This window comes from Salminus brasiliensis, chromosome 6, assembly GCF_030463535.1.
Source record: "Salminus brasiliensis chromosome 6, fSalBra1.hap2, whole genome shotgun sequence".
NCBI lineage: Eukaryota > Metazoa > Chordata > Actinopteri > Characiformes > Bryconidae > Salminus > Salminus brasiliensis.
The window spans coordinates 37,146,982-37,174,575 of NC_132883.1; the positions used below are offsets into that span (position 1 = coordinate 37,146,982).

The window sequence follows — 27,594 nt, forward strand, 5'->3', positions numbered from 1 at the left end:
TTTGTTGCCATGGCATCACTGGAATCACTGTGGAGTGCCTTGCCGTTTGCAGGGTGATGCTGGTTGCCACTATTCTATCCACAAAAATGTTTTAAACACGTGCTAGTGTTCCTAATAATGAGAGGAAGGAGGAAGAGCACATAGCGACCACCTAGCAACCTCTTAATCACTTATGAACACCACAGCAACCACCTGGGATACCACAGTAACGACTTAGCAACACAATAGCAACCATCTAGCAACGTTAAGGCAACCACCTAGCAGCCACCTAGCGCTGCCATAGCAACCACCTACCAACACCATAGTGGCCACATAGCAATAGCCTAGCAACCACATAACAACAGCCTTGCAACTGCCTGGAAGTGGAAACCACTTAAGCTGTGCAACCATTCTGTGTTTACTTCAGGAAATGCACTTTTCAATCTATTAAACTGAGACACAACCATATCGCGTTGATTTAAATTCCGAATTTTGTGAATAATTACACCCTTTTTTTGGCAAGCGAGTCTAAGTCTACTGCAGAAAATACTAAAATGGTCTTGTTTTGCATTCTGGCTATAATAAGATATTGGCTCGCTCACTGATGGAGACATTTGACAGACATTAAGCAACAGTGGAATACAGTGTCCTTTGAAAATGGCCTTTCTATCAGGCCCGAGTGCCAGATTGTAATTTATGGATTTTCCACTGCCTAAACAAGATCCAGACCTCAGATAGAAAGTCATAACACTTTTGATTGAAATCCGTTCCCCGTCCTCTTAATCACACAGCTGAAGTCAGCAGGAACAGTGAAGATAAGTAAATTGTGAAAACCTTAGATAGTTGAGAAGCATTTAGTAAATTATACAATAACATTATCCATTTCATTACACATTAAAAATGACTGTCATTTTACAGGCACTAATGTGTATTTGCAGTATGCTTGCTTACAGTGCTTCACTGTATTTCTAAATCCAATAGATTACTACATTGCTTTAATGTACACCCACTGCTGTCTGAGAACCCTCAGTTTTGCTACGTTGTACAGTACAACTTATAAACATGCCAAATCTAGCTTCTGTTGCAAAAAAAAAAAAAAAGCCTTTTGGAGGACCTGGATTTCTGTGTTCAATATAACAAAACAAAAACCTGTAAGTGTGTGTATGTATATATGTTTTGTGTATGTTTGTGGGCATATTTTCATGTATAAGTATGTAAGATTAATAAATACATTTATTTATAAAGTTCATGTATCCATGTTAACTCCTAAGCACAAATATCACAATAAAACAAATGAGTAAACATTGATTTGAAGACAATAGGAAAAAGGTTACTCTACATTTGTCAAATGGTCTTTTAAATGTTAAAGATGAAATAAAATTTGGTTTGATCATTATCATTACTTTATTATAAGTACAGCTATAGACAAACACATTCCAACTAAATGACAAATAAGCAGTTTATCTTTTATTGATCACCTCGATTAAACAGCAATATCCAAGATCCCAAATAGGATCTGGGCCATTCCTCCCTGCAAATGTGTTTCAGTTTATCAACATGGCCCCCTTCAGGTCACGCCATAGCATCCCAATAGAGTTAAGGTCGGGGCTCCATTCCAAAACATAAATCTTCTTCTTTTTCTTTAATTAATTTACTTGTGTGCTTGGGTCATTGTCCTGTTGCATTACCCAACATCTCCTCAGCTTGAGGTCACTGCTGCTCTTAGATTTACCTGTAAAATGTTTTGATACACCTACAATTCATTGTTCCTTCAATGTTTGCAAGGTATCCATGCCCTGAGGCAGCAAAGAAGTCCCAACTCCTGATGCTCCCTTCACCAGGCTTCACAGTTGGGTTTTGGTGTTGAGGTGATGAGGCTCTTTTTCCCTCTAAACGTAGCTTTGTGCATTTGTACTAAAAGTTCCACTTTTGTCTGAGTTGTCCATTAACCTTTTCCCCAGAAGTATTGTGGAACAACCAGGGTGGTCTTGGGCAAATTTGAGGTTGGCCACAATGTTTTTTCCTTTCATGAACACTGTTTTTGCCTAATTTAGATAATGTAGTAACGGTCATTATGAGAGCAACACTGCCTGTTTTAATGTAAAAGAATGGGAAGAACATGTCACCTAAGACACAAAACAGCATCAGAACAAAAAAAAAACTGTCAAATGCATTTAGACTTATCTTTGGGGGTAAAAATAACTCATCAAGAAAAACAAAACTGGTTTGCAGAAAGTAACAAATGCTTAATACCAGGAAATTTGACCCAGAATGTACAACTTGTTTCTGCAATCTGCTATTAAATTAAGGAATGCAGGACTTCTGCTGTAAATTCACAGAGGTTTTACAAAGTGTACTGTTTCAGTATGCAACACTGCAGGTGTCCTTCTATAAAACAGCTTTTACTGATTCACTTAGACCTCTGCATTTTTCAGCAACATAAATGACGTAGTTTCCTGTAGAGGAACAGAAGCCCTCGAAACAAAGCCTGCTATTATAGAAGCCGATGGCCGATTGCATCAGACCTGCCCTCTTAAAATAGGAGCCAATGGGCTGTTTTTGAGTCAGCAGGTTCCCTGTTCTCTTTTCCTAAGTGCAGGAAAATGCGTCAGAATAATCATCTTTAGCCATTAACAGAACAATGAAGATCTGGCTTGTGGAGATTTTGTTAAAAATTCTGCGGTATTCCTGTAGGTTCTCATGCAACGTAGCTTAGATGATTATGATTTGATCGGGACATAGCACAATAAACCCATGACTTGGGTTCTGATCCAGGTCTTCCAGACATGCAAATACTGCATTGATGCTTTCAGTGATCAGACCTTTCCCACCATACCTCAGTTGGCCATACGTGTAGCCTATAGTATTAATAATGGGCTCTAAAATTGTCATTGGGCTTTCCAGTGCTGTGTTACGGGGTGGTCCCGTTTTGTGTCAGCATTGCCCCTTTAAAGGTTCCCGCTGTGCCAGAGGGGAGCGCGAGGAACGGGAGCAGACTTTATGTGCCGCTGTCATGTTAGCTTAGCATCACACTTCACACACGCAGGCCACAGTTGCTGAGCAGCACCTGCACACACAGACTCCCTTTGCTTTCCTGCATATTAGGCGCTAGCACTAGCATACGCTTCTAGCATCTCCTCAAGTTTATTTTATTTTATTTTGTTTTAGTAATTAAAGTATGAAATATTGCGGCCTTTTGCAAATATGTGCGTACATATTCATACAGGAAGTTAGAAAGAAAAGAACAGGTTTGCATGTGCTGACTAGTGTATGGCCTCATGCTATGCTCGCCTGTAGATCCGGTAGACTCTACGTCCTGTTATTGGCTGTAATGGCTCTACTAGTCCACTCTCAAGAGCTCAATATGCCTGCTATACAAGTAAAGTCTAACAAACAAGTGGCTCGGCAGCATTCAGAGAATGAGTCAACTGTCCTTAAGAGGTCCTTTAAGGGAATATCCAGCATTTCTCAATCTAATCATGATCTGTTGCTTTCAGTTGATTGCCACAGACAATAAACACATCTGTGTACTTTCTGAAGGAACAGAAAATCCACTGATCCGAAACATGTACACATTATAATAGAAAACAAGTGGGAAGCTGCTTCAGCATCTGCCCATTAGCTTTTTTAGGGGTCCAAGCACTTCAAGCCTTTTGGGATTGATAGGATTTTTCTTCTTCCTGTTCTTTCTATCCTTTTCTATTCTGTTTTAGACACAAGGGGTGTAAGAAAATATATGGATTAATCAAAGTATTGTGATATTATTTGGTTTAATACTAATAATAGTATCGATTCTCAAAAATGTATCGATTTATCGATTTTGTTTCATTGTATAATTTTTATTTTTACCTAATTTTCCTCCTTTCCTTCCCAACACTGGGAGGGTGAGGACTGACACATGCCCCCTCCGACACTTTCGAACTGCTGCCAATGCAGCTTTACCAGGCAACCAGTGCGCTCGGGTGAAAGTGCCAGGTATCCAGCTCTGATGCAGTGGAAAGCTGACACCTGTGCTGGCCAGCATCACCCAAAAGAGAGATGGGGAGGGTGAGACGCATGCCTCCTACAACGCTACTGCAACCAGCTGCCAGCTTTTTCGAACGAATTGCTGGGCAGCCGACATGGTCCCCAGCCAGCCAGTGTTGCTTTAGGAATGATAAGGGGAAGAAATCGGCATCTACCTCCCAGTTGTGCTCTCTTGGGCTCTGGCCACTGATGACAGGCAGCATGACCCAGGATTCGAACCAGCGGCATAGTGGCAGTGCCTTTGTCCGCCGGACCACTCTGAGCCAAAGTATCAGTTTTTAATAAATAATTTACGTGCAAATATTGGTGGCAGACAGTGGTACATTTAGTGTTGTGTTTAAACCCTGACCGCTAGATGGCAGTGTTGAACCCTGTCTTCAGATCCCACTGATCTCAACTTTGTTGTTACTCAGATTTTATGGATATGATGGTGTGTTTTTATGCTATGACAGTTTTCCATTCCGACATAAGTTATAAGTGTATTTTTAGTTAGTGAATTTTGTGTTGTTTTACTAAGTACAGGGAAACGCTGTGAGCTTCTTATCCATGGTAGCTGTTCATATGCTACACTTGTGGTAGATACATATTAAGACGAAAAATTCTGGAGTATTTGCTTAAGCACTAATATATATATATATATATATATATATATATATATATATATATATGTTTATTGAATGTAAAGCAACTGTATTGTTGATTGCTGAGAAAAATGCCCATGGAGCCCTGTCTCTTGGAATGACACACAAACCTTGCTGTCGAGGGCTTTGTGCGCACTGTGTGTGAGAGCTGGGGCTGGGCTTAGGGCCATCACATGACTCCTTTCCCAGTTCCAAACGTGCACACACACATACACATATGCACACATACACAGTCAGGGCCAATCTTGTCAGCCTCGTCTCACTCACACTCCTCAGGGGTCTCCTGGCTCCGAACGCAGGGGCCGTGATGATTGTTACCGCAGGGCAGCTTGCCCCCCCCAGCCCCCATCTATTTCTCTTAGTTTTCCTTCCACACATACACATACACACAGACACACACACAAACAACTACGAGCTGTGCACACATACAAAGTCACAAAATGCAAGGACACATTTGAGCTAGCTCTCTGCCGCTCTCTCGCGCTCTCATTCTCTCTCCCTCTTTCGCTCTCACTCTTTTACACATACATGCACACACAAAACTGTGAACGCATACGAGTGTACGCATTTATGCACGAATGCACACTCAAGCATGCTTGTAGTCTCACATTTGCTTTCTAAGTGGCATGAAGCACAGCATTTAGGTTTGTGTGCGGTCACAATGAGAAGTACAATGAGAACTGGTTTTAATGGCCCATCACTCACAAGGAATTTGTCTTGCCAGTTATAAGCTGTGGGCTGATAATTAACATTATCAGACATAGAGACAATTGTAATCTATGGTTACTTTAAAAATATACAGAGGAAAGACTATAAAGTATAGTCTAGCTAAGAATTCTGAGGTACAGACTCCAGTATTTAAGTGTATAAGTGTATCTAGAATAAGGAGAAAAAGACGCTTTTACATTTTTCTGAATTTGTTATTGGGAATTTTCGCAAAACCCAACCCAAACATATTCTCCCCCTATCACATGCAATGCTCACGACACTAGGAGGATGAAGACCAAAGCACGCGTCCTCAGACATATACGCAGTCAGCCATCATCTCTTTTTCCGCACTGCTGCCGATCGTACAGGGAACCAACACGCTCGGAGGAAAGCGCTGTGGAGCCTGGCTCTGATGCATCGGCCAGCAGACGCCAGGTCCGTCCAGCATTGCACCGGAGTGATGTGGGGAGATAGTGCCATCTACCCACTGTGGAGGCCAGTTGTGCTCTCTCGGGGCCCCGGCTGCCAAACGGCTAGCCGCATGACCGGGATTCGAACCAGCGATCTGCAGGGTGGGTTGATGGCACTCCTTCCCACATCACTCATACTGTTGGGGGCATTGCTATTGATATGGGAGGTGAACACAGATTAAATAGGTCTTCCAGATGTATTAGAATTATAATCCTAGTGTGAGTAACTATTTAATACAAATAGTGATCACTGAATATGCTAATGCTGATCTGCAAAATGATATACTACAAATGTATTTTTTTATGTTTTTAACTTTTTAAAATATTTTTTAACTGGAACGTGTTATATATGTATACACAGATTTGTTACATAACACTGCGTATAATGTAATAAACTGTATGTCGTACTATATATTGTATATATTGCAGTACTCACTTAAATAAAGCAGGACATGAAAAAGCATTATGGCCATTGAAAGTGGAGAACTGCATGTGAGATTAGAGTAACAGATGCCCACATGTGGAGCTGACTGTGGCTTCTGGACAGAGCTTAATTAAAACAGGAATTAATTAAATCTTTTTTCAGAGAGCACGTCCAAAGAGCATTTTGAGGGAGCGTTTACAAACTCTCACACACACCATATGTCACAAAGACCACCACAAGTCAAGTGTTCCAATCGCATTAGGCTCGCACACGTGAGCGCACACAGTAAACACACAGTAAACACATCTCCCTAATGACCAAAGAAAGATATTCAGGTTCAGCAGAGCTTGTGCTAATTACTGCTGTACTGCAAACTCTGCAAGATCAGCAGACACTGACACTGATTTTAGCCTTTGGGGCGAGTGTATGTGTGTGTGTGCGCGTGTGTGTATGTGTGTACACCTTAGAAAGCAAGACGATCTGTAAACAAACTGTACTTGAACCGCACCATCTGAAAACGTTCCCATTGCTGGAAACCATAAGCGCGTCATTGTTGAGCATTGTTGCAAAATTGAAAACAGCGTGCACATTGTTGGCAAGCGTAATGGAAACTCTGAGATGGTGATGCGATGTCCTAACATATCAAACAAGCCAACTATTGTCTCAGTCTACTGGCAACAAACTCTTCCTGAGGGGTCTCTGCTATTCACTAGGCTAAAGCGTTTTTATCTGTAGACTGTGATTTAACCCCTAAATCTGTAGCCGTGTTATCCACTAATTATTCTTAAAGGTGCCCCAGAATGGAAAATGTATTTACCTTGTTGAATACAGTAAGTACATTGGAATGCTAAACCCTGAACCTCAAACACTGTTGTCTGTTCATTCTAAATAAAAAAAATAATGATAAAAAAAAAATTCGGAATAAACCAAACAGAGCTATAAAACGAGCCAATTCCAAAACCCCAAGACTGTTATGTAACAGTCTTCACCTGTTTTTTTTTTTATCTCAAATGTATATACACCCAGTCCACTACATTAAGATATTCGAAGATAAAGGCAACAGCTACTTCAGATGAATATAGAAGTGAGGCTAAAAATGCTAAAAGCTAATGTTAGGCTGACCAGAGAATGGAGAAGGGCCAACCACAGCAAACGCCACTGTAGGCATTCTATTCTATTCTATACTAATTGAAGCCAGATGGACTGCAACGTGCCGCATGGATGCCAAGGCAACATGTTGCTGAGGGATAGTGGCACGCAGCAGCCAGAAGGCTATAACCTAATGCTAGGCCGGTCAAAGAAGGGGGGAAAGGGCCAGCCAAGTACTCTCCACTCTCCAGGCTTGCTAACTGAACACCTTGTAGAGAGTATCCAGAAAAGACAGCAATGCTATCTAGCAGAAACTATCAAAGCTAGACTATGGCTAGACTAGGCTAGGCTGTGAAGCTGTGGGCTGTCCTCGTGATGTAAAGCAGCCAGTAAAAGCATAATTTTTATCATTTTGTTTGATAGCAGGTTGGATAACAGGGTGACAAATATGTTTGTAAAACCACATCTGAGCATTTCCAGCCTGATTAGATTCACATACTTTTTTATTAAATTTTTTTTTTATTCTCATACTAATATTTTACCTCTGAGACCACCAGAGGCCAGTGGCCTAACATCGGAGAAAATGGCTCTTGTATCTTTCACTTCACAGAGGCCCCTTAAAGAGAAGAAAAATCAGCTCGCTTTAATATTTGAGAGCAATAAGTAAAGGGAGATGATGATGTCATGGAGGCAGCCAATGAGAACTACACCTTCTCTCCAGTGGGTCTTCGGCTCATCTAATTACGCTCTTAGTCAATGCTGCAGAGCTAGATTAGTCTTTTTCTCCATTTCCAAGAACCCCCAGCTTCTGGAGATTGGTTGAGGCGTCACAAGACTAAAAAGTTATCTGTTTCTCAAACTTTCCCTGCTCGACATCTCCACGCCAAAGGTCACCGCTCCATCCGGAAGAGGTTTGGAAACGCTCTCCTTATCGCGTTCGTTTGGAGTAGCGGGGTAGAAGCCCGACGGCGCACGCCGCTATCTAATTTCCATCTGTCCGGCGTGCGGGCTATTTTTAGCAGGCCAATCTTTGCTAGCCGTAGACATGTAAATATCCCTCATATGTGGAAGCAGAAGACAAGCTGCCGCGGGAACCAATTAGAGGAGCCATTCTCTCACCATGGTAGCGACAAGGATCCCTGCGTGGTTGCCACGGCAACCGGCCTCGTCTGGGTGCCTTGAACGGAGTGTAAAAATGCAAATGCTATTCCCAAACGCGGCCTGTCAGAACCCATCTCTCACTTTCCGCTGATTCTGTACAGTCAGACTGGGTTCAGAAATAATTTGCTCCGTGTTGACTGACTGTAAGCCCAGTCCTATTTTCGTAGTGTCACCCCGTCTTTCGGCAAACCACGCTGGTGTTTTTTTCTCACATTAACATTCTTTGGAGAGCTGGGCTTGCAACAAGTGTTCCATCAAGGTGAGTTCTGAAAGTGTAGAGCAGTGTTTCCCAACCTTGGTCCTGGAGCTACTAAATACAAAAGTCAATATGGAGACCACAATACTCTCCATTGCACTTCACCCAAGTACTCTAAGTTCTAAGTTCAACCTCAGTTGCGGTGAAACCATATTAAATGCACACACTGCACTGTATCTGATTAGTTAGACAAATGTTATATCAGTGAAATTGTCAGCATTTTAAATTGAATAAATAAATAAATTAAAAATGCATTTCAAGGAAAAAAGAGACACAATCCTTCTATAATTTCAGATATTAAAGTGTTATTAAATATAACAATTTTTATTTTGTGTTTAGGGATGCTAGCCATTAATATGAGCTCTAAAATATTAAAACCTTAAAAATACATGACTTAAAATTAGACTTAATAATTTCGAAATTAAAACTAAAATAAACTAAAATAGTTTGTTTGTTTCTAAACTAAAAGCTTGGTTTCTACTGGGTGTACTATCTGGCCCTGGCAACAGGACTACCAGAACATTTGAGTTGAATTTGAAATTAAATAAGCTTTCTACATAATTTACTTTGTCTCCTATTTTAGTTGCAGCTAATTATAGTAGTACATGTATTCTACTTATAGCCAAAACAGGTTGCCCGGAACAACAAACACTGCCTGGAAGCAAAGTCTCTGTTTCGTTCTGACAGTTCAGTGTGGATTTTTAAATCTTTCCATCATTGACTGTGAAAGGTTCATAACAGTGTTCAGCAGCACTCGCACGTCGCTTTCTCTCCCTGAAATCGCTCCAGTGCCACATAAATGCAGCCTACCCAAAATAGCCTCACTTGCACTTTGGAGAGAGCGAGCGAGCGAGCAAGCGAGCTTCGGTTGGAGATGCTGGAAGTCTCCATGACAACTAAAGTAACACTAAGCAGCCAGCAACCCACTTTGCGGACAATTTATTGGAAGATGGGTTTGTTTCTGAGTGGCTCAGGACAGCCCTCTACAAAGTCAGAATAGCTTTTATTGAGCGTGGGTCATTCATTTCGGAATCAGTGTCCTTTTTTTTGGACTTTAAATGATGGCTTAGAATAAAGAGAGCTGGGAGGAATCATTTTCAACACGCATTATGGAAAATCTCATTTCCGTAAGATTCCCTGCACCCCGAATGTAGTTGATCAGCCAAGATATGTTAGCACCTTAAAGCCAAGTGTATCATAATTAATGCATATTTTAGTTGACCTCAATATTGAGACCTCTGCAACATCAGTGTGATAATTAAATAATTGATCATTTAAAATAATTACTAATAACAAACACACACACACACACATATAAATATATATTAATAGTTTCATACTTACGAAAATAAAATAAGATACATGTTTTCTGCCCCCTGGTGGATTACCTGAGCACTGCACGCATCAGAAAAATACACACAGATTTCTAAGCTTACTTGCAAAATGTAAACTCTATGTAAGTATAAGTGTTAGTAAAATATGCAAAGTGTCAATTTGTTTTTTTAAGTTATTGGTCAGATTACTATTAAAATAAAAGGCAATTATTTTAAAACAATGTGCTTCTGTACTATGAGTGTAATTTTGTTCTCTATCCATGCAAATTGTGTGCCTGAATAATAAACACTAGAATACACACTTTTTACTTATTTTTATTTATTTTATTTTTTTTATTTTACCTTACCACGGTAGTCACACTAAGATTAAAATAAATTTTACTAAGTGTGCCCTGGCCAATACAACAGAGTACAGACTACAAGCTAAATAACAACAAATAGAGACCTACACATACACATGCGTACAGATATTATCAACATGCAATTTAAGGTGAAACTAATTCTCTTGTTTTACCAGACAGTATGGAAATTTGTGATGCAAGTTATCACTGTGTCAAAATTGTGGAGAATATATATTTAGATTTTTTGATCATTAAGAACTAATCTTATGAACCAGTGCTGATCGCAATCGCAAATGCTTCTATATGTTTTTGCTTAGGTTGTTGCTATATATATGGTAAACAACAGGGGACCTAAAATGGCACCTTGAGGCACCACCAGCATTGACAACCAGGTTCTCAGACAGTACCCCATCAAAATGTTGTGTTACTGAAGTAATGTTTAAACCAACCGATAGCACTGTCATACAATCCATTACTTGCCAGAAGGAACAATAAGGTATCATGACTGACTGTGTCAAATGCTTTTGGTGAATCTATTAAGAGTATGAATCAGGTCATTACATATTTTGTGGTTTTTATATATTTGGTTTTTGTTTGGGGTATTTTTGCAAAAATCTGACTGGAAGACTTTGAGTAGTAATCCTGACTTTTGAAGAGAAAATACATACTTGGTGCATGACATATTGTTGTCTATAAAAATAGATAAAATGTAAGTGTTTTTGTGCCCAAAGGAGACATCTTTGTAACTAATACATTTCGTTTTCAGGTGCCAAGAAGGTGACCAACAAGGCAACGCTGTGGTATGTCCCACTTTCTCTTCGGAATGTGGACAAAATTATTGAAGTCCCACCAATTGAGGTAAGATCCATTGTTGTTCTGAGCTAGCTTTGCCATATTACCCTTCACTAACATTCTGATTACAGCTTTCTATTATTTTTTTATATATATTTTAACTTTACAGACCATTCGTACATGGTGTACACTCACAAGAGCACAGAAATGAAGACTAAATATGAATACTAAACTCACTTTGTTACAAAGTAGGTCATGTAATATTCTAAAATTACAGTTTCAAAGTTTCAAAAACACACAATTTGTTTTGACCTGAGAGATATCAATTAAGAATTAGACTTGCAAGAGGATTCCCCACGGCTGTAATATTTAGAGACGAAAGACCAAGACTAGTTATAAGATGGAAAGCAAACAGAAGAAAGAAATAAAAGGGTAAATATGGTCTCTGGTTGGAGGCTTTTAAGTACTCTATCTTCTGTTGCCTTCAGGAAACAAACAAACCAAAAATAAATGTAGATACTCGATTTCTAATGAAAATGCTTACTTCTTAGACCACCAGGGAAGACAGTGTAAATATTAAAAGTGTTTGTGAGATGTTAAAATTGAGTGCTGTATTAAACATTCAGCAAGATTGGTGAAAAAAAGTGAGGCAGAAATACAATAAAACACTGCTTCAGGCCTGTCTAAGAACTGTCTGTGTGGTTTTACAATTCTAATGAGCTCTCCTGATTGACATCCTTCTGCCCAACGCTCTCACAATCTTTAAAAATAAAGGTGCAACAAAGGGTTCCTTTTGAGCAATGTCCTTTGGTTATGTAAAGAACCATTGTAGTAGAGAAATGAGCGTAAGTGTGAAGGATCTTATAGGTTCTTATAGAATAGTTAGTGCCGACCTCATCATCTGATTGGTTGAGTAGCATTATAACTGTGCTGATATTTGCTGATAACTACACTGACGAATTGACTACAATTAAAAAGACAGAGCTGGCAAATCTGCTCACCGACCCCCATTTTTGTTACGCCACCACATAAAAATGGATAAAAATGAAGGAATGTTAATAAATAGAATCTGTATGATCAAACACCTATACAATTATACATCATAAATAGCCACTATTATTATTATTATTACTTTTTGAGTTATCTGTGGCATATATTATAGATAAAAATGGAGGAATAATAATGAATAAAATGAGTATTTTACATTTACATTTACATTTCTGGCATTTAGCTGATGCTCTTATCCAGAGCGACTTACGAGGTTACTCGTATTATAGAGGTGGGCCAATGTAGTGTTAAGAGTCTTGCCCAAGGACTCTTATTGGTGTAGCACAGCACCCACAGTCACCCAGACCACGAATCGAACCCCAGTCTCACTGGCAGGTAGTGGTGTTATCTGTTGCGCCACACCAACCACATTATCACACTACTATACATTTATACATCGAAAATAGTAACTGTTAGTATCATTTTGTTTTTCTCAATAATCTAAGGCATTAATATAGATTCTAGCTGATTTTTGCATCATTTGTGTGTGTAGGAGTACTTAACTGAGAACATCCCTGTGTACAGGGCTCAACCTGCGTACAGGGCTCAACCTGCATACAGGGCTTAACCCCGTAACATAATTAGCAAATAATTAGTAACTACAGGGACCCCTGTACAAACTGATGGGGCTATTCTTTGGTAATAGAAGTTACCGTTACATAGCTATAACTCATTCGTTATGGAACTACTTTTTTGCGCATGGAATTAGAAATGAGCACAATAAGCTCTACATATTATGCAGGTACAGCTGTAGGCTGCACTGTGTTGGCTTGCCAAAAAAACGCCTTGTCCAGCGTTTGGGTGCCGAGGCTTAATTAAGTTAAGGTTTTTAATCACTGTACTGCCGCGTCTGCATCCCAGGAATACAACCATTTAATGCTGGCATGGCTGGTTGGGGGACAGACGGACAGAAAGCAGACAGGCAGAGAGATAAACAGATTAACTAGCTTGCTAGCTTACGGTTATGCTGATTGGAGTAGCTTTAACTCTATGAAAAATGGGATTCTGCCTCCTACGTTTTTCTGACCTGAGTGAAACGGTGGGGAACGTAAACCACATCAGTCTTGTAATTGTTGAGGACACATTAGAAGCACTTTTGGCAGTGGACAGGGGTCAGCATAGTCAGTGTAACTGGTCTACAGCTACGAGGTTCAATAAACAGCAGGGTGTGATGTGCTACATTCCTCCTATAACCATCATTAAAGCCTCATCTTACATCGATACCTGCTCCTCTCCTTTTATCTACAGGCTGGCAGCCGCAGTTAGGAGTTCTCCTAACACTCCTAATTGCTCATGATTTCAGTTTGGTCCCCCTCAGTTTGTTTACTGTTTACTTCCATCCGTAGGTTAGGACCCCCTCGATTGCATGAGGGGAGCCCTTCCTATTCTCAGACTCCTGACCATGAAGGGATGTGATGTTGATGGGATTCAAACCTTATGAGCTCCTGCCTTTACAAGCAGGCAGTTAAACAGTTGCGCCACTCTAGAGCTGTGAAGCCATGTACAGTTCTGTGCCCAAGAAAGAGTGGAAAAGTACATTTACTCAGAACTGTGTATTCATGTAGAGTAATTTCACAGCGGCCCAATGCTTGAGGGGTCTTTGTCCCACTTATTTATTTCATTTTATTTAATCTTTAATTGTCCCTCATAAAATCTGTTAAATCCCTCTCTTTATCTGCCAAACAGCAACAGGCCTTCTAATACAGAGGTCTCCTACTGCTCCATGCTGTAAGAGATGGTTGAACGAGATGCTTTTTATCTTACAAATGGACAGGGGTCAGCATGTTCACTCTAACCGGTCTACGGCTCTGCAGCCCAATACGCAGCAGGGTGTGATGTGCTACATTCTTCCTGTAACCATCATTAAAGTCTCATCTTGCATCAAGAACCGCTCCTCTGCTTTTGACTACAAGCTGGCAGCCGCATCCATTTATGTACTGTTTGAAAGTGACAGCTAGTATGACAATACCTCCACTACCACGGTTGAGCCAGATGCTTTTTTTTATCATACAAATAGACCTGTTACACTGTAGTGAACCACAATCATCAAAATGCTGCTGGAACACCTGGGGACCTTACAAGAGGCTTATGTTGATGTCAGATTTTGTATACCTACTATATATATATATATATATATATATATATATATATATATATATATATATATATATAATTTATTTATTTATTTTATGGACGTGGTCGTGGAATAACACCATACTTCAAAATTAAAAATACAAAGAGGACCACAAGTCGTAACTGCTGCTCATGAAGTATGAGAAATCATGGTATCAATTTACCTGGATGGTCTATTGTAGATGGTTTGTAGATGCTCACCTGACATCCAGCTAACACTCAACTAAATGTCTCTGAAATGCAACTGAACTGAAATTGAATGTAAGTGATTGTTTATTGAATGTAACTCTACATCCAACCCTAACATTATCCCTAACTATACCCTTTCCCTTCCCTCAGGATTAGATTTATGGTTAGATTCAATGTTTAGGTTAAGGTTGAGTGGCAGGTGAGCATCTATAAGGCATCTGCAGTGGACCGTTGAAGTAAGGTGATGGCGAAATTCCAACATAGTGTCAGGGCTCCATTGTCGGAAGCCTGCCAGACTGGGGACTAGGGGGAGCTCTGACAAATTTCAAGAAAATCAGTTTCAGCTCATTTATTGATGTTTTTAGGCTCAACAATATGTATTGAGATGCAGAAGTAAAAAAAATGAGTCAACTAACTTAAAAACACTATAATCCATTACTTAATCTTTTAAGGTTGAGTTAATTTTTTTTATATGCTGTAGTGCTAGGTAAACGACAAGAATAGTGTCCCGACAGCATTGCTGCTTTGAATTCACATTAATAAAACGTGTTGGATGGTCGAACATGAATAAAACATCCTACATCAACTCAGTTGCTGTCTTTCAGTTTACTTCTTTTGGCAGGAACTGTGTTGATGTAACACCCTTATTAATGTGCCACCGTTTGACACGTTTTATTCATGTCAATTCAAAGCACCATATTTCTTTAGCCCGTAATGTCATTTTGAGGCCAAGGAATGTATAATTGATAAGCTGTCGGCAGTGGTCCGCCTTATTCTGAAGTGTCATAGTCTCGGTTCTGCGCTTCAGTGCGTAACTGTCCTTCCGAATTCAGGTCTGGATATATGATAGCAGAGAGATGGCATGGTTTCAGTGGCCTCCTTGAGAGCATACGTCGGGGTTTTGTCCTGTCAGCATTGCTCACAGTATGAGTGAGGCATGAGTGCAAGGTCATAGCAGTCTTCAGGACACAGGCTGGACACTTACTCTCAGCTCCTTAGTGACTGTTGGACTGCATGATGGGGGTTGGTTGTGCTGTAGGATGGCATTATGCAATGCGCTGTGGTGAATAATGCACTGCCGATTTCAGCTCCTCTTCATTATCTTATATTAAACATCCACTGGCAGACGACAGGAACTGCTCACTTGCCTGTATGTCATACAGTGATGTTTAGTGACTGTATTTGATGTGTCAACTATGTGGGAACAATATTGTTCAATTTAGGTACTAGATTAAGTAGCGGCCTCTGTGCTAATGCCATGAAATAGGGATTAAAACTAATAGCCTCTGTTTTTGTCTTAAAATTAACGTGTTCTACCTGTATTAAGTTTTACTGTTTCTGGTTTGTCAGTTCTAGCATTGCATTCTATCAAATGAAGATTTACATCTTGATATTCTGATGCTAGAACAATGAACAACTGCCAGTTTCACAAAATTGAGATACAATGTTTTTGTCCAATAACAACAATATTTAGCAAGCAAAAACATCATGAAACAGCAGAAATTTTTTTGACAATGAGCAGAATGTATAGCAACTTGGGCGACGTAACTTCATTCTTTAGGTTACATACAATGATGTATGCAGTTTTACATATAATTTTACTAAGGGCCTGTATGTATGCTTTTTAAATTGCCACTCTTAAAGTAATATAATATGCACATTGGGGTAAACAAACCTATTAAGCTCTTGTGCACGTTAAGCACACTACCATCTTTGAGCTCACATTACTTACTTAAAGAAACAAATAGTGTACCTGATATCCTAAATAAATATTATGTTTGTTACTGGATATGTCAGGTATAAGCATATATATATATATATATATATATATATATATATATATATATATGCGTACTAAGATATGGCTATCCATGTGTTTGCTTGCTGGTGGCCATTTGGAAGGCTGTCTTAAAATGTTGCTGAGTGTTTGGTGATGAAAGCTGTGTGCTTGTGTGTCCCATTTCAGTACACCAGCACTGAACTTGAAGAGATGGGTAAGAAGAGGTATGAGGCTCAGAAACTTGAAAGAATGGAGACAAAAGAGAGGAACGGAGAGGTCATTACACCAGTCTCTCTTCCTGGTAATAACCTTCATTACACTTACTATGGAAATGTAATGAATACCTGTGTATCTATTACAATATTTCTGTTGACAGTATGCTTTTAATATAATAGACGCACCTCATATCTTGCTTTTTTGTTCTGTCTATCATCTCTTTTATAGAAAGCATTCTCTATATGTATCACAGTTTGGATCACTATGGAAACATGTTTATAGATATTGTTTGGTTATAACTGTTCTCAACTTCATTACATCAGACTGTTTTACATTTTATAAAGAACTGAAAGAAGGATCTGTGAAAACATTTTTTCTAGTACATAATTGTTATGTAGAGAGTTATGTAGGGTATTTTGTTTAAATAAGAGATAAATATTGCTGCTGTTATAACAACTTTATTATTGCAATAATTGCATTAAAAACAATACAAACTGGCAGAGTAGATTTAACCTTATAGGAAGGCGGAAAGCGATAATGTATGTGTTGGCAGTTATGTGAAGTTTAAGAGGTACCTCCATAATTACTTCTTGCATAGACATACATTAACAATAATATTTTCCTGGTTCTATTCAATACAACACCTATGAAGCAGGTGGTCCATAAAGCTACACAGCTATTACATATCATAGCTGTGCGGTAAAAAAACATGTATCTCCAAAATAGTGACTTCACAGGAGAAGGCAACAATAGTCTTAACTTTGAATGGAAGTCAATATAAAATGAGAGTTTATTGGTCCATTCATCCAGAATTATTTACACAGTGTACAGGGAGCAGCTACAGGGTTCAAACCTGGAGAAAACTAAACACAGACAAAAATGGAGATATATGTTTTTCACTGGACAGCAGCGAACTAAATGTATTACCAAATCATTACCATATATTGTTTAGCAGTTCAGATAAAGTTCTAAGTGTTTCTCTTTTTTTTTTCTTTTTTATGGACGCTTGCAGAAAGACACACAAAAGGTAAACACAATTTAGCATCTAGCTTAAGCTTCAAAATGAACATTTTCCACCTCTATCTTTGATGCAAATGGTTTGCTCATTGTTCTGTTAATGAGTTCCTCAGCAGTGTTTTTTCCACTATTGAAGTATCTTGACAGTATATCTCGTGTATCTTGAAGACAGACTTAATGATTTAGTAGGGAAAACACAGAATCTGTTCTAATTGGGAAAAATGCTGAAACTTACAGTAATTGTTTCATGGCTGTGTGTGTTCGTGCTGTAGAGCCCTATACTGTTGGATTCAGCCAGTCGAGTCTCATCCACCTGATTGGCCCTTCAGACTGCACTCTGCATGGCTTTGTACATGGCGGTAAGGAACTTTTAATGCTACTTATATTCAACCTTCCCTGGATATTCTTAAAGACAAGAGCGCTACCAGTGGGTGTAGAGCTGTGGTGAGGAATGTGCTCCAGAATCATCAATGTAAGACTAGTAAATATCAGTGGACCTTGGAATTAAAAACTCTTGATTATACGCCTTTAAAATATGTTGTTTCAGGGCAGTGGAACAAACTGATGATTACCTAAAAAACATCTAAATGAACAATTTATTAAAGAACCTAAAGGGTCCTACAAAAAAGGGATTCCAAGAACCATATGTCCAGGTTTAGAACATATATTTTAAAGTAACATGGCTATGAATTAAAGTAACCATGGAAGATGCTGCTGTTATCTGGATTCTTTTTTTAGAACATGTGTTTTAATTTGAAGAAATATGAAGGAGAAGGAGAAGAATTACTGGAATAGGATTAAAGAAATGGGAGCAAAGCACTGTAGTTCAGCATAGAGAGGAATTCAGATGAAGAGTATTGGAGTGGGACCTTCATGTCATGTCCTGTAACCTCCTCTCACACGCACAGAGCGAGAAGTCCAAGTCGCTGACCTGAATGAGTTACATAAACACAACAACATCAGCAGCAGCCCAGCCATGCACACACAGCATCCCTAATGAGAGAGAGAGAGAGAGAGAGAGAGAGAAACAAAACAGAATGTAAATGAATGCTGAATATTTATCTTCTAATTGGACAGATTTGTTGCCTAGCAGGGGTGTATATCTGACTTTACAACCATTTATTTCAAGGTTGATGGTTTAGAAGATACATCATAAAATCTCAGATTGATTTGACCAATAAAAATTGTCGAGTTGTTTTTACAGATTATGCTGAATAGACAGATGTGACTGAAAGGAGCTGTTTGCCCTGTAGTGGAATATAGACAATTAAAACTGTGTTCCAGACAAATTGGGCCTCCATGGGCTGATACGTGCTTGGACCCCTGGGAATCACCGCTTGCGGCTATATTTTCTATTATTTTAGTGTTTCAAAACGGTCCAGGAATTTTGAAATGAGTGCATCCTTTTGAATATCTTTCTAATCCGTTCTAAACCTCCAAAATTGGTGCAGCTGAATCAACACTTGCAGAATTTCAATGCATTTGCACATCATCTACTGCTTAAACTGATAACATACAAACAGTTGTACTGTTAATGACTTTTATCTAGCACACTCAGTAAACATCCACAGTGCAGGCTAGAAAAAGTAAGTGAATATCTGTGGTAATTAGTTCTCCAAGAGCTAACTGACTAAAAGGGTGTTAGAGTGTAGTGTTGGAGATTAAAAGTATGGGATTTGCTGGTGCTTTGCCCAATAAATAAAGACAGGTCAGTTTCTTTTTAGGTTAGTTATAAAGAAGCTTGAAGCAGGGGGCCCCACTATGATCAGAGGATCGCTGGTTCGAATCCTAGTCATGCTGCTGGCCTTGCTTTCTCCAGGGTAGATGACGCTCTACAGGCTGGTGCGGTCTAAACTGGGTATGCAGCGCTTTGGTTGCCCGGTTGGTTGCCCAGTGATGTTGCATTGGCAAATGAGAGGCTTGAGTGTGCACACGTCAGAGGGGACGTGTTGGTCCGCCCTCACTAATGTTGCAATGCAAAGAGGCGGGGGTGGGGGTGGGGGTGTTTGGTAATTGGCAGTCCAAATTGGGGAGGAAAGCTCAAAGCTAGACCGTTGTTTGCTGCTAAAGGCAGACTGTTAAAGTCAACAGATATTTGCACTGTGGATATTTAGGCAATGTTCTCAATAAAAACACAAACACAGCTTTACAGTTTGGTAATAGGTTTAGTTTGATTGTGTTTATCTATATTAGTGGTGTAGATTACAGTCAGACCACATTTTTTATGTGAAATCCGAATAATTCCAAAGGATAATTCCAAGCATGCGCTACAACACACATTTTTGATATTTTTGGTAAGAGCAGAACCAAGGACAGCAGAGAGCTGTGCATGGGAGAATATATTTCCAAAAGAGACAGGAGGGGAATTAGACAGGAAATAGAGCGATGGATGGAGGAGTCATGTCTCAAATGGAAGACATCAAGAATAACTCATAAACTCCTAAAGGTCAATCAATACCATTCAAGTTCGTTCACGTGATCGTATTTCAGCACCGTGTGGTCAGTTTAGAATGTTGCATAGAGGTCGCACAAGCTGTGGATGAAGACCAGACATAGATTTATTATTCGATCGATTTCAGGCAGAATTTAGTATTGATAATTGGACATATCAAAGCTGAGGCATGTAAGATGTAGGTTAGTGTGATCAAAGCAGCCTGTTTCTCTATTGTGTCCATTGTGAGCTAGAGTAAATTGCCAGTGGAGTTTGTTGTTATGTTGTTCTGCTCGATTCTGTTTTATTAACAAAGCATTGAAGTAAATGCCTTAAAAAAAAAAACCAAAAACTGAACAACTATCTTGTTTCAAATAAAAGAGCTTCAAAAGCAGAGCTAGAAAAGCAGCATTGATGTCTGTGCTCTTTTAGGATTTCACCCCCCCCCACCCCCCCATACTGAAGATACTGAAGAGGAATAGGGAAAGAATAACAGTGCCTCGACAATCCCAGCTGGTTTATCGATCACACGGATGTTGTTAGTTAGCGTTAATCCTCTTCTTCTTCTTCTTCTTCTACTTCTTCTCTGTCTTTTTCTTCTTATTATTATTATTATGTGTAACTTCTGTCTGTCATTATATATCTAGACCAATTCCCAGGCAAAGAAGTCTATGTTTCTATGGCCGCTATATTTTGCCACTTTGCCACTTTCAAGAGTTGCATCTTCCTCTTTTGAGTAGAACTTACAGTCATTTTGTATCAAATGGCTTGTGGTCATATTGTATTTGAGGTGAGCCGTCTGAGGTAGGCTACAGCTCATTTAGAGCTGCTTAGAGCAGAGCTAACTAGCTTTCCAACACAACACAAAAAGATGGCAGTTCTGTAGGCCACCATATACAACGAAGAACATGACCTGCGTCTATGGTTGAAGGCCCTACCTTCCAAACAACCACACGTCTGATCTTAACATTTTTGGGGAGGGGAAACCAACACCACAACATCCTGACCCAGAGAAATGGCTCGGTTTCAACATATCTGCTTCACCTGAGCTTCATAATCAAGCTATTTCCCTGGGTCAGGATGTTCTGGTGTTGGTTTCCCCTTCACAAAATGGTAAGAGCAGATGTGTGAACTGTTTGGGTAGATGTTTTCAAGTTCAACCAGCTGAGGCTCCTTCAAGTCCTCTTCTTTGGTAGGCGGCGGATATAAATTAGATGGTGTTCCGCAGCACACTGGGCTTTTGGTGCTGTGTTGGTAACACTGTTGTTCAGATGGAAGTCCATATCCATATCAATAAGTCCTCTGTTGCACCAGAGGTTCTACACAAAGTAAACAAAGATGCCCTTCCCATTGTTGAATGGGAAATAGGGTGGTATTCTCTACAGCAAGCAACAGAGTTTTTTTTTTAGCTGGCAAAGAGTTTGTGGTAGTGTAGAGGTTTGACTTGGTGTTCTTGTGGAAAAAACATACATTATATCTATCCAAAAGTATTCAGACACCCTTCCCAATTGGTGAATTCTGACACTTCCATTCACACATCCATTGCTAACAAAGCACTGCTTGCTAGTAGAAGGAGCCTCTCTGGATCTTCCTTACCTGAGTTAAAGATACCATGCCCAATGCCAAGCTTTGACTGGAGGACTATACAACCCTCTGAATTGAGCTTTGGAGCAGTGCAACTGTGTTCTGTGGACTGATGGAGCTCTATCCGGTACATTTGACCTGGCATTTGTAGCATTTGTGATCCAGACCTATTCATCCGTCATTGGTACCTGACCTCACTAATGCACTTGTAGTGGAATGCAGTCAAATCCCCACAGCAGATGTTCCAGCATCTAGTGTATCTGGTGTAAACCCTGGCCTGAAGAGTAGAAGCTGTTTCTGCAGCAGAGGGTGCAGACTACAGCCTTCCTAGTAATATCTTTGTATATATTCATATACTGTATCACTAACTTGCTGATTTTTGTCTTGGGAGGTAGGATAGCACCCCAGCCATTACCAGTGAGAAGGGTCTCGCATCTGTGTATGCCACCGAAAATAGCAACAAACGTTTCCTTCAGCAGTCACTGCTCGATGCTCAGGCTTTTTTGAGAGTTGCATTTCTTAAGGGCATAGTACTGTAAGAAGCAAACAGCACTGACACATAGATTAGGGCTTTGAAAAGCTTCTCTAAATCTAAGCGTTTGGCAGATAAAAGATGTAGACAGCCAAACGACTCCATTTGTCCTTTAAATGTACAACGGCTCAGCAGTCTTTCAAGAGCAGTATTACTCTGTTTATGGTATGCACTCGTAGCTGCTGGTTTTAGGGTGGATGTGTATGTGTAAACTTCTGAGGGGCGGTGGACCTAGTACTTGTTGTCTTGCTGTAGTCTTGACAGCACAAGCCCTAGCTATTGTTGTTTTTACAACAAAGGGCTAGCCTTTGTCAGAAAGCTTTACAGCTAAGATAATGGCTTAAGGGGGAGCAGAATGCTTGTCATTCAGTATGTAAAGCTCATCACTTACATACATGTTATAGGAGTGAAGAACGGAGGTCTGGACCTGCTGGCAGATCCGTAAAGGTTAAGGGGTCAGTCATCACAGTTTGACACTTTACTTGCTTACATGTTGTAAATAATAAATGGAAACCAGTACATGCTAAATGAGATCATGCTAAGAAGCAGGGATGTACGAAAATATCAAAATATTGCAGTATCGTGATATTTACAAAGTTTTACAGTGTCTTCAGATCCCACTGATCTGATTAGATAAAAAGTCAACTTTTCTTTTACTCATATTGTATGCATATGGGGGTGTGTTTTTATACTAGGGATAGATTTTCTAAAATGGTGATTATTATTGTTAAAATAATCACAGTATATTGAGTCGTAACGCCTGTGTCGTAGTATGTTACATCGCCTGGTTCTGGCCACCACACAGCCCTACTAAAACGTTTGTTAACTTACATTCCATACCCTCACTAATTAATGACATTAATGACTTTTGACACATTTTAGCTAGCTACAATACATTTTAGGGAGCTACAATATGTACCACAATTGCCATATATTGTGATTTTTATAAATCGAAATTTACAATAACTTAAAATATATAATAAAATAAGAATAAAAAATCGCACCATTATATACATGAAATCTGAGTAAAAGAAAATTGGACTTTTTATCCAGTCAGAACAGTGGAGTCTGAAGACTATGGAGTATAACTGCCGTATAGCCGTCTGGATTTGAACACAACACAAAGTGAACCACTGTCTGCCACGAATCTTTGCATGTAAACTATTAACAAAAAATCTATACTGTGTTTTTGACAATTGATACATTATTTAAAAGCATAATATTGTGATATTCAAGTGTTATTGTTTTTTTTAATGATGGTTTTATCATTTTTAATGGTTTTAACATTTTTAACAGTAAGAAAATCCCTAAAAAAAACGAAATCCTTTTTGTTTAAAATATGTCTTTAAGTGTTATACCTTTAGGTTACATTTTTCATAAATGATCTCTCACATATGAAGTATGTGTTCAAGAGTTCAAGCTGACACACAACACAGCTATTTTCTCGTAGCCATTGCAGTTCATGTTTACCTAGAGTGGTAATAATTCGGAAAGCAGCTCTCCGTCTTGTGCTATTGTGGTGAGCGTGAATTCTCACTGCTGTGAAGCTAGCCTGTGAGCTCTGAGGAGTTTAGTGTGTGGCATTTCTTTTACAGTTTGTGTCACACTTTCCCATCTCCATATGGAGAACTTCTCTGCTCTGTCCTGCTATATTTGAGCATAGGCATCGTTAACCCTGTATTGCCTAATTTGTCATCAGTGATGTGTTTAGAGACTTAGGCTTTTTCCCCTGTAACTCCCCCTTACTTAAGACCTTTAGAGTGGTTTACTATGTCCAACTTCGACTTATGGAGGGCAGTCATGGCTTGATGGCTGGAGCACCAGGTTTTTTTTTAATCACATGGTTGTTTGTTCGATATCCATGTCCGTTAAGCTGCCACTGTTGAGGCCCTTTAGCCCTTGAACCCTTATGTGGTAACTACTCTAAATGATTCAGTTATTGAGATAAATTATTTAGTATCTATTATAAATGACTCAGTTTCTACTATAAATGATTCAGTAACCTCTATAAATGACTCAGTATCTACTATAAATGGTTCTATATTTATTATTAATGATTTGGTTAATGCAATGAATAATTCAGTATTCAGTATCTGTGTAATTGTTTCAGTATCTGAAACAATTATATGTGTATTTTAAATGATTCAGAAACTACGATAAATGATTCACTGACTGCTGTCAATGATTCTGTGTCTTCTATGAATGAGTCGGTATCTAATTATAAATGATTTTGTGCCTTCTGTTAATGATTCAGAAAGTGCTATTCACGACTGATGATTCAGTGTATAGTATAAATAATTTTGTATCTATTATAAATGATTCAACAACAGCTAAAAAATGATGCAGTGCCTATTTGAACTGGCTGCTATAAAAGTGCCTCGTCTGTTTATAATTCACAAAGTGCTATATATGATTCAGAACATATAACAATGGATTCAGTATCTATTATCAATAATTCTGTATCAACTATGAATTATTTTTTAATTATTTTCTATTACTGATTATTATTCAGTAGCTAATTAGAAATGATTCAGTATCTATGCTATAAATGCTGCTAAAAATGCTGCTAAAAATGATTCTGTTACTGGTATAAATGATTCTGTAACTCATATGAAAGTAATATGTAAAGGTTAAAGGGGTAGTTTAGCCGTTCAAATGCATACTTTTCATCTACCAGACATAGTCGATGAGTTGAGATGATGAGCGGAAGTTTTTTTGAGTTTGAGTTTGCCACTTTAATTCTGGACTAGAGCAGTTTACTGACCCAAAATTCCCAAAAAGTGGACAAAATTCATGCTTAAAGATGACTCTTACTGCTGTTTTCAGCTTCATGACATAATTAGTCTTTTTTATAATTCATTTATTTTGTCTGTACCAAGTACAAATGGTCAAGTATTTCGGCCTCCAGCATTTTCAGACATTTTTTGGCCATTTTTAGAAATGTCATATAATTCCAGACACCACAGTAGCCAGTGTGCTTTGAGGAAAATGTCTGATCGGTTGGTATTAAAGATGCAAACTTAAAGGCCCAAACGCTGTCTTGGCTGATCCGTTGCAGAGAAAAAGAATGGCTCAATTATACCGACATATTAGTGCCGTCAAAAAAAGCTGGGTATATCAAGGGGAGAAGACACCTTGCCTGCTGGCTGGGCCAAATCCATCAACTGCAAATGCTCCTTCTTATCATCTTCCCCACTCTTTCCTCCTCCCAGTGTTTTTCAGCTAAAGATGTTCTAGAACGCCCTAACGATGTTGGCTCAAATCAATCCCTGCTAATTAATTTGCCCTTGCTGAAGACTGGTCAGAGACAAATGAAGCCATTTCGAGGTAATTGAATTAATGGCTGCATGCAAAGGAGGGCAGCAACATTATTAGATTTTTAGGGTAGTGGAAAGAGGACGGGAGTAAAGTTGAGGTGAAAGCTAATATGAAGTTTAAACATATTACGTGACTGTTCATTAGGGTGGGACTACCATAGTTTGGTCCCAGTGTTCTACCCTAGAACACCTGGCCTGGTTTGTACCAGTTAAACCTATTATTAAGCTTGACCAAAGTCTTTTTGAGTTCTTTTTAAGCCACAGGGAATTTAAATCTGAGTTTTCTATGCATTTAGGGTTACAATAATAATAATTATAATTTTTAATAATAAACTTTTATTATGAGAGCATATAGCAAAGTTCTCAAGTTGTCAGCACTATTCTGACTCCAACAGGTTTGGTCTGGTTGTGTGGTTTGGGCTTTTACCAATTCGATCGATCGATTTACCGATTCGATCCCATTTTTGCAGAATTTTAGAAGTTTATTAGAATCATGTTTTTTTTATGTTACATTACATTTGATTTTTACAGTGGTGGAAAGAGGATGGGAGTAGAGTTGAGGAGGAAGTTGATGTGAATACTGCAGTTTGAGAACGACAGCTGAAAAACCCTGCTGCTGTTTTGACCAACCGTCTATGAGCTCACTCGCCATATTATATAAAACACTTTAGAGGTTTATGAGAATAGTCTTCCCTTCATTTCTCACATGAATTCCTCTGAAGGGTCTAAACTTATAGCTGTAGATGACTAACCGCTCATCATTCATAAGCATTAAGCTCAAAGTCCATGTAGCCTTTTTTCCTCTCTGTGCTACAGGGCTGTGAGGAAGTGCAGGGCTGAACGTCAGTGCCGAACGTTAAGATACCTATTATTGTAACACTGTTAATGATCAATAGATAAACTAATTATAGGAATAGGCAATACCTGAGCAACCGCATGAGACACCATAGCGACTGCTCAGCAGCCACCCTAGCAACATCATGGCAACCACATGAAATACCATATGAATCATTTATCAGGGCCATAGCAAACACCAGGGACACCGCAACAACTGTTTAGCAACTCCATATCAGCCACTTAGCATCACCAGTACAGTACAATGAGATGTATCCACTTCAAGGTCATTGCAGCGGTTTATGAAGATTTCCCATCGTTTCTCACATAGATACAACCTTTGAAGTGTCTAAACGTGTAGCTGTAGATGACTAACAGCTAATCAGCATCCTCCCTATTCAGTCCATGTAGGCTTTTTCCCCACTGTGAGATAGGGTTGTGATTAAGTGACACTGGTAAAGATCAATATATAAAATCATTATAGGAGAATTCAAATGTTTGATGATGTTAACATGCCTTTAATATCCAGACGAGTTTAGTAGAGCGCTTGTTTTGTCAAATAAAATAAATATACTCCAAAAACATTGCCAATATAGGCTCATAAACATGGGACATACAGTTATGTATATAGTAGGGTTGGGCAGTGTAACATGGTGGTGGAGCACTAGATACTGACCATACCAGGAACACCCCACAAGCCTTACTGACTTACTGATGCTTTGGAGATTTTCTGACCCAGTGGCTCAGATCCTTACACTTGCCCATTTTTCTTGCTTCTAGCACGTCAACTTCGGGAACTGACTGTTCATTGCTGCCTAATATGTAGATACCACCCCTGTAACCAGATAATTAATGTTACGCACTTTACCTGTCAGTAGTTTTAAATTTATGGCTGATCTGTGTATTTAGTAGCTGTTTGATTTAAATAACCCTAACTAGGACAGTGGAGTAGTGCTGGTTGTGGTGCTAGAGTACTAGCTTAGCTAGTAAGCTAACATTCTTGATTACTGTCACTCCAGCGCCAGTCAAGCAACCTTCCACGCTCAGATTTGAGCCTCTGAATGTGTGTCAATGGAGCATCAGTTCACAGCACTTGAATCTGCCCTGTGCTACGAGGGTCTGCTAATGTTAATGCTGTGCCTTTTGTACAAATGACATGTGGACTGATGTCCGTTTGTGGATTTTGAGTGGAAGAGGAGGAGGAAGAGCTTGTTTTGCAGGCTGAAGTGTGGGGTGGTGCTGTGATTGAAAGACAGCTCAATGGGGGCTATGAGCAGGCCAGTGCTGGAGAAA

General features: G+C 39.2%; 1 protein-coding gene across 4 annotated transcripts in view; it reads left to right on the forward strand.

Moving 5' to 3' along the window:
• Positions 1-27,594, forward strand: part of acot7 (acyl-CoA thioesterase 7) — a 105,490-nt gene that overhangs the window by 19,169 nt on the left and 58,727 nt on the right. For 3 of the 4 annotated variants that reach the window (XM_072682269.1, XM_072682268.1, XM_072682271.1), the window contains exons 4-7: positions 11,196-11,287; positions 16,557-16,671; positions 17,599-17,613; positions 17,876-17,962. In XM_072682269.1, the coding sequence (XP_072538370.1) occupies positions 11,196-11,287; positions 16,557-16,671; positions 17,599-17,613; positions 17,876-17,962 (309 nt within the window). The remainder of the gene's footprint in view (positions 1-11,195; positions 11,288-16,556; positions 16,672-17,598; positions 17,614-17,875; positions 17,963-27,594) is intronic. The other variant, XM_072682270.1, reaches the window with a different exon arrangement.